The 8,306-nt window shown below is 37.4% G+C and overlaps 1 protein-coding gene across 2 annotated transcripts in view; it reads left to right on the forward strand.

The window, feature by feature from the left end:
* The window catches only part of EFNB2 (ephrin B2), a 54,345-nt gene extending 46,358 nt beyond the window's left edge, over positions 1-7,987 (forward strand). The window contains exons 3-5 of one of the 2 annotated variants that reach the window (XM_026708345.2): positions 1,999-2,091; positions 2,887-3,000; positions 5,481-7,987. In XM_026708345.2, coding sequence (XP_026564130.1) covers positions 1,999-2,091; positions 2,887-3,000; positions 5,481-5,863 — 590 coding nt within the window. In that variant the 3' untranslated portion in view covers positions 5,864-7,987. The remainder of the gene's footprint in view (positions 1-1,998; positions 2,092-2,886; positions 3,001-5,480) is intronic. The other variant, XM_087938574.1, reaches the window with a different exon arrangement.
* Positions 7,988-8,306: the final 319 nt, after the last annotated feature.

Consider the following 8,306-nt stretch of genomic DNA (forward strand, 5'->3'; position numbering starts at 1 on the left):
TATGCTGTCTACTGGAGTTTAATTTTATTATTTCTGTCAACCGTATGGGCACAAAGGCAAAAACCAAAAGGTCATAAAAACACAGCAAAAGATGCATTTGATTTATGTCCAAAACTGGTTCTTAGTATTGATTTTCTTTTCTCTGGGGGAAGAAAAAGATTTCAGCAAAACAAAACTATATATCTCCATTATTTTCTAGCAGTGCGAATGTAACAAATCAGATCTGTTTTCTCCCGAGTTACTCATTTAAAAATGTACAGCAGAAGTTAGAAAATGAAGAGGTGAAATTTTGTTAGTCTCTAACACCAAAAACAAAATGTACTTCAGAATCCAGAAAAATAGGAGACGGAGCTGCAAGAAAGGGAAGTTCATGTAGGGAGGAATTATGTTACACCCACAAGGAGGGAGAAGAAGAACAAAAGCAAGAAGTAGATCAAAGGCAGAGAAAAAGTTCATAGATTTTGCAGCTAGTGAGAAGATTAGAGAAAGAAAAATATCAACATGGGGCTGGGAAGACCTAGTGAAAGACTCCAGGCATATGAAGGAAACGGGAAATATATATAAGGTACATTTTAAGAAAAGAAATCCCCCAGGAAAAATGTGGGATAACTAAAGGACCTAAAGAAAAAGACGACTTATGGGGCCCTATCTAAATTAGATGAAAGGGAGATTCTGCTTAGTGCCAGAAGTCTCATTTAATTACTTTTTCTCCATGGGAAACCCTACAAGTATTTTCATGGCCTTCCCTTATTCCTTTTCTTTCATACTTTGAGTAAGTGGCCAGATGTAGCATATGTGCTGTGAAAGGCTGAAGAACCCTCCGTGTATGTGTGTGTGTGTGAAGGGACGATTCCTTTAGAAATGAAGATCAGCCATTTGGCATGGATATGCAATAAATTAGCAATTTTAGTTCTGTAAATCAAGACAGACAATTTGCAAGACTATTTCTGGATGATTTCTGTAGTAAACATTGTGAATTAGAGTGGTAGACTGCCAATTCCATCCTACCCCTCGTGGTCTTCCAATCAATAACATGGCAGGAATTTTCACCTGTTCTGTTCTGTTGGCAGTTTTCTGAGGGACACTTTTCTTGTGTTTGGCTCTCAACTGATTTGCATAATCAGTATTTTTAGAGCATGCTTTTTGAGCTGTGTGAAGAGAGTGGTAAGCTGAAAGAATACGATTGCTGCAGTGAGACTTTTGCCAAGCTATGTGATTCCATTTTTAAGGAAAAATTGTCCCTCTTCAGTTATGTTTGGAATATATCACTAGATAAATGTAGATAAAGGATTCATTAAGGTAAAGTAGCTAAGGAATTAGAAATGAGGTGAAATGATTGTTTGAATTATTATGTTTTTTTTAAAAAAAACATGTTTTATCTCTGATGCCCCTTTTACTGTTTCTCAAGTAAAACGAGGAAGAACTTACCTGCCTCCTTGAAGATACAAAGCTAAATAAATATTAGACTTTAATTCATAAATAAATATTAGACTTTAATTCATATCATATATTACCCTGTTATTATATAAAGGCAAGCACTGGAATGTATAAATGAACTATTACAAACTGTAAAACAAAGATATTCACAATTTTTCGCAATTTAAAAATACTAGATCTGTGGAATTTCAGTTCAATAAAAAAATTTAAAACTAAACTTCCTTGTTCTGCTGAACTTGGCAAACTTCTTTCTGAACTAACTCATTTTTTCAAGGGAGTGGAGGTGGGTGTGGAGAGCAAACATTGGCATAATAAGTCAGTTGACAGCTATGGAAAAAGGCACCTGGATGAATTAGAAACTAAAAACACAGCCTGTATTGGATGTTTGTTTGTTCTCTTAATTGCCAGTATTTCCTGGCTTTTTCTGGATAAACCTGAACAACAGAAGTAAATTTGGACAAGTGACACCTGCTTTCAACGACTGTTTTGTGTGTGTGGCTGTACCTGTTAATATCCTGAAAACTTTCATTTGGTTTCTTTTTTCTTTCTTTTTCCAATCAGCAACATCCAATGGATCCCTTGAAGGCTTGGATAACCAAGAGGGAGGTGTATGCCAGACAAAAGCCATGAAGATCCTTATGAAAGTTGAACAAGGTAGTGATCATCATTTTTTATTATTATTATTATTATTATTATTATTATTATTATTATTATTATTATTATTATTATTATTATTATTTCCACAATTGTAAACAGCTCTTGTTCCCCAACTCAATGGTCCTGGCTTTGCAGAGTGAAACTGTCTTATATTCTAAAACAAAATTCTATTTTCTGGACCTAAGTTACTGACATTTTATAGGAAGAGTTAATTCACTGAGATCTTTTCGTTGAACAGCTCTTCTTAGAAGGATAAGTTATCCGTGAATAGTATGTGCTCCAGTTATTCTTGCTTGCAGACCATATATTAAAGTACAGTTTCACAACTCAAAATTGTTTTAAAAGGAGAGGGAGCTAATGTTTTCATAGCTTTGCTTGTAACAAAACCTCACTAAAAATGAGGGTTTTGTTCATGGTCTTTTTCTCATCTATAGATAACCTATTGTACAGGGAAAGAATGAATTGTTCTTCCTAATTAGAGGTTGATTTAGTAGTCAATCAATTTGCTTGGCTGTGCTGAAATGTCATTTGCAAAGGCTTTCTTGCCAATTTCAGGAATCCCCTTCATTTTTGCTGATAGCTTCATGATCTGAATCTCTTAAAATAACTATATAGCTTTTTTAAAAAAAACAAAAAAACTTGCTTTAAAGAGGAAAATTAGATTCTCATATCTCCTTATAGTCCAAAATAAAGGACCTTCTGTTCAAAATCATTCATGCCTCATGAAAATTAATAACCAGCTTAGAAAGCACATTATTATTAGTTTGTAGTGAATCGTTTGTGTTCTTTCAGTTCCCAATTCTAGTGGGTCCCCAAATAATGCTGATCCAACTAAACGCCCGGAACAGGAAGCTGGTACCAACAGGAAAAGCTCCACAACAAGTCCCTTTGTAAAGGATCATGCAGGTAAACAGGACAACATCTAGATCCTGAAGGAGGGTCTGTTATGGGCTATCTAAATGCAATCCTATGGAGACTGGGGTTGGGGGAGAGATTACCTACGGTAGAGGAGCTACCACTTCCTAAACTCCTTAGAGCTTGCAACAGCTACAACAAGAGTGACAGAATGGCTTTTTTTCCCTTTTTTTCCTCTTCTTAAAAACATGCTTCCTCCCCCACTGATTCTGTTGGAAAGAAGTTATCTATGTCTCTTCCAAGGCTGGCATAACCCTCTCTCTCACACATACAAATTCAGAGTATGTTGGGGAATGAAAATGCTTAGCTTCAGAGCTTCCCTTATATCATTCTGGTATGTTCCTTTGTCCGTATCACCTGCATGGCCATGGAGCTTTGGCTGCTGATCGAGGGACAATCTATGCATCACATATTTTCTATCTGTTCATGGAAAAGTTTCCTGGGAACATCAGATTACACCTCAAAAGCATTAATCAAACTAAGCAAATTGAATATATAACAGCCAATTTAAAAAGAAAAAAAAGAATATACCAAACCAAAAGAGGATGGAGCTTCTGCAAAAATGTAATCTCTTTCTCCTTCCTGTTTGGTTTCATATAAATTTGGTTTTGTACATAGTTGCTACTGATCTTTAGGAACAGATCTTCCTCTGAAACATTTTGCAATAATAGGAAATGGATTTTGTTTTTTAAAAAAAGAAGGAAAAAATTGGTTGCTGTCCAGGACATAGTTAAACACCCTTAAGCCCTCTTATTTAGTATGCTTTTTATATTTATATCTTTATATGTAATCAATTACGGATGCCATACATATACATCATTATATGTAATCAATTACGGATTGCAATCCTGGCAGAATTTCTGAAAGTTTCGTTTCCTGACCTGGTGAAACTACCAGCCTGCAGTTACCTGGAGAAACTAGCGATAGAGATAGTGTCCTGATTTCAGCTTCCCATGCAAACGTATCATTGCTGTACAAAGGTTGTCCCTATTGATATCAGCAGCTTGCTCTTCTGCTAGAGCAACTAACCACTGCTACATTCATAAAGTTTGCATGATGGTGACTCTGTGTTGCGATTTCCCATCTCCCAAAACTGATAAACGAGGTTCAAAAGCCCCCCCTCCCCTCTCTGTATTGGCATGCCATGGTGGTTGGCATTTTTGCTTGGTTAATTATGTTACTAGCCATCACTTTAACATCAGCTTCTTCTCTTTACTTCACTTGAACAAGAAAGAATACACTGGAGAAGGTTAGCAGAAAGAACAGCAAACTGAGATTACTGTTCAATCATAGGTACTAGTTTATTTTAAAATTCCCATTAGTTGTTTCATGGCTTCTTTTCAAATTTATTTGCCCACATGCTTATAAATCTTTTAGTTGATAGCTAGTAAACATCAATATTTTTATATACTAGAAATATAATTCTTTTCACCTAAATTTAACATCACAGAAATATTCCCATTGAAATGAAGCATCCAGTTGCAGCTAAATTAGTACTGATTTTTCCAGTGAGAGAGCATTTGTTTTAATTAATAAAACTTAAATATACTTGCAATAAGGACTGCTGCTTACATTATGCTTGCTTCTGATGTCACAGCTTTTAATGTTTGAATTCTATAAGCAGCAAGTCCCTTGATACTAGGTATGACCAACACACCTTCTAGAGTGGTTTTTTTTTTTTAATTTGGCAACTTTTGAGGTGTGGACTTCAGGTCCCATAATTATCCAGCCAGCATGGCCTGGGAAATTTCCAGGAATTGAAGTCCAGACATTTTAAAGTTTGCCAAGTTTGAAAAATACTACACTAGAAGGTTCCAGTGGGCCATCATGCCCCTCTACAAAATACAATTTTCTGTGTACCAGTTGAATAACATTGGGTTTGGAAAGCTGTTAAAATCAGTTCCAAGACTTGGGTTTGAATAGAGTCCCAACACTGATAAGAAGCTATCAGTTCCTTCAGTCAGTGTTAGAACAGTAACACCGAAGCCTATAGATTCCACTCATCAGTGTTTTCATTTTGTTTTAAATACTGGGCTACATAATAAAGATGCATATGCAGAAAGAAAAAGGCACACAGTACTATAGTTTAATACAAATTGGTGTTTGTAAAAGATAGTGACTGATGAGTCTTGAGAATTCCTGTTTTTCTATTTTATTCTACTAGCTGCCTTAAGCTGGCCAATGTCTGGGGAGACATGACATGCATCAAAGGCTGTTTTATCAGTGCTGTCCTTCTATGCTGATGGGTGAAGATAGATATAAAGTGTAATTTTGGGAGCAACATGATAGGAGAACAACAGTCAGAATGTCTTTTTGTGATGTGAATGACTGGTTGCATCTAGCTACTCAGGTTTTCAGAAGACAATTAAATATGGCTACAAAGTGGTGATGGACAGTGATTGTTTTGAACTTAGATTTCTCCCTTCTCTTTCTCTCTTTCTCTCCCTGTCTCCCTCCAACCTTATTCCTAGGTCCCAACTCAGATGGGAGCAAAGCTGGACATTCCAGTATCCTTGGTTCAGAGGTGGCCTTATTTGCAGGGATAGCTTCAGGGTCCATCATATTCCTCCTCATCATCATCACACTGGTGGTTCTTTTGTTGAAGTATCGAAGGAGACACAGGAAGCATTCGCCTCAGCACACGACAACTTTGTCACTTAGTACATTAGCAACCCCAAAACGCAGCGGGAACAACAACGGGTCTGAACCCAGTGACATTATCATCCCTCTGAGGACTGCAGATAGTGTTTTTTGCCCTCACTATGAGAAAGTCAGTGGTGACTATGGACATCCTGTGTACATAGTTCAGGAGATGCCCCCTCAAAGCCCGGCAAATATTTATTACAAGGTCTGATGAACACTCAGTGTGGTACCTGTTTTAAAACTCTCTCTCTGTCTGGTCAAATGCTATCCATGACACAGAGGTTGGGGATTGTGATGAGCCACTGTGTGGGTTCCTGGACCAGATGCAGAGGAGGGAACAGCAAGCTCCACCCTGTTACAGAGAGCTGCTTTGAGGGGGCAGCTTTCGAGTCTGTAGAATTCCTGTCTTGGTGAACAAGCATTTACTTGGAAGCTGGAAGAAGTTACATAGAAGATTCCCATAGCAATTGCAGTTTGTTCATCACCTTCTAAGCCATGTGCTGTAGGCATTCAGGCACGTACAAAAACCCCCTAGGGAAGATGGAGCAACTCGCAGATACTAATGGTTGTTTTAGGCATTCTAGGAAGAGAGTCTTAAGTCGTCAAGCTTGAAATGCAGCCCTGTGACTTTGTGTGTGCTTCTCTTGGTGCTCATGGATTTGTCTTACAGACCTCTGCTTTTAAGTAAGATTTTAAACTTTTTTGTTTGTTTTAGTCGGTCCCTGTGGCATTTTTTACTTCAACCAAACGGCATTCTGTCATCCTTCATATGAAAATTTATGCACTCCATATCATGCATTGCTTTTGGAAAAGTGATTTTTCTAAAAAAATAATAATATTTTTTTACCATCCCATATTCCACCTATTTGTGAAAGCAGCCTTACTTGAATGGATAATGCTTTGGGAGAGACTTTGGGCTTGCTGAAAGGAGAATCTTCCACCCAAAAGCTAGCTTGTCGGCCGAATCCACAATAGAAATGACGTGTGGCAGAAGAGAGAGGGAAGGGCTGAAAGAATGCTACGGTCTCTGGAATATCAACCAGACAAAGGTAGACAATTTAAATAGCACAGCACTTTGATATCCGGAGTTCAATGAAGAGTGTTAACACACAGCAATAGGAGCAGCTGATTAGGGTCTGTACTTGAAGGATGCCAAGGTTTTCTCAAATAGCATCTTGCAGGAGAAAATACTTCTCCCACAAAGTAGTGCAAGAAAATTAATGTGCCTGGAAGACAAGACAATAGAAGGCTGCTGGTGATATATTAGGGCACGACTGCTGTGGTACTTTACCAGCAATAAGATGTACAGCTTTGAACTAGCTGTAGCAAAATCTTGGTCTGCTTCAAATGATTTTTTTTAAGCAGACACAGCTGCTATTACTTACCATATTTTATCTAAACATAGGGAAAAAGAAAACAGCAACATCTGACATAGACAAATCACAAGCTTAATGGTCAAGAGGGCTATAATTCCATCACTCAAAACAAAGCATTCACATCTATATAAAATTGGTCAGGGTTGTATTTTTCCTTCAATCAAACCTTTTGACATTCTGATTTCTGGCAGTGCATTTTGAGTTAGTCATGTACTGCCATTCATGGGATTTTTCTCTTTCTGAAATAAAGCACATATGGTAAACCACCACATAAAGATGCAACGCATTCAGCTACAAGAAGGGGAGGTATAATGTGACTTATTTATAATAAGTGTATAGAACCCAAGGGATGTATGGTAGCAGATTTTGTTCAGATTACTAATATATCTATATATTGAAATTGCACAGAATCCTTAGAGAAGATGTGAAATTCCTCTATGACCATGAAATCAATTTGGCTACTTCTGGGGGAAACTAGATCTTTAACTCCAAAAAGAACAATATTGAGAAGAAATGTAAAAATAACCAAACCCTCTTAGCTGTCTTACATAACCAGTAGACTAGGAAACAAAGCCCCTGAATCTTGAGAGAGAAGTGTATAACTACACAATGTATTTTAACAAGATATTCTGATATGGCTTTCCTTTTATTTTTTTGTGCTGTGTTTTCCCGCCTTGCCTTATGAGATGGAGTATTTTTTGAGCTGGATACCAATAGGAAAGTTTACTATAAAGTTCCTGCTTTGAAGCGTAGTTGTTGTTCTCCTCCAACCTCTGCACCCTGGGGGACATAAATCTACTTTTTTTTATGTGCTATGCAAAATAGATGTCTTATCACATAATTCTGTTACCATAGCAACACTTCACTTTCTGGACTCGAAAGAAGTTGTAGCTACAGCATTTTAAGGTTCTCAACTTCCACAGAGCACATGCAAAAAAAGAAAGAAAGAAAAAGAAAAATCACCACACCACACTTCACCACAGAATCCTGTCATAGAAATGATTACTTTTGGTATTTCCTGAACCTGAAAATGACGTTGGTGCATGAAGGGAGAGATGGAGGGGAGGGGGGGAGGAAAGTGAGAAGTAACATGGTTCTGTGGGAGGTTACTATGGTAACTAGCTGCAGCACAGAAGCAGTCCTTTCCTAAAGCTTTTCTCTCTATGAACCCATCCATGCAAGGTTTTTCTTGTAAGTCCTTAGGATTTGGAGGGGAAGTGGAAAAATAGATGGGGTAGTTTTAAAAAAACAAAACCTGAAAGAGGTTGTTTAGCCAGT

The sequence above is a fragment of the Pseudonaja textilis genome, chromosome 8 (assembly GCF_049901715.1).
Source record: "Pseudonaja textilis isolate UNSWEBS1 chromosome 8, rPseTex1.2, whole genome shotgun sequence".
Lineage (NCBI taxonomy): Eukaryota > Metazoa > Chordata > Lepidosauria > Squamata > Elapidae > Pseudonaja > Pseudonaja textilis.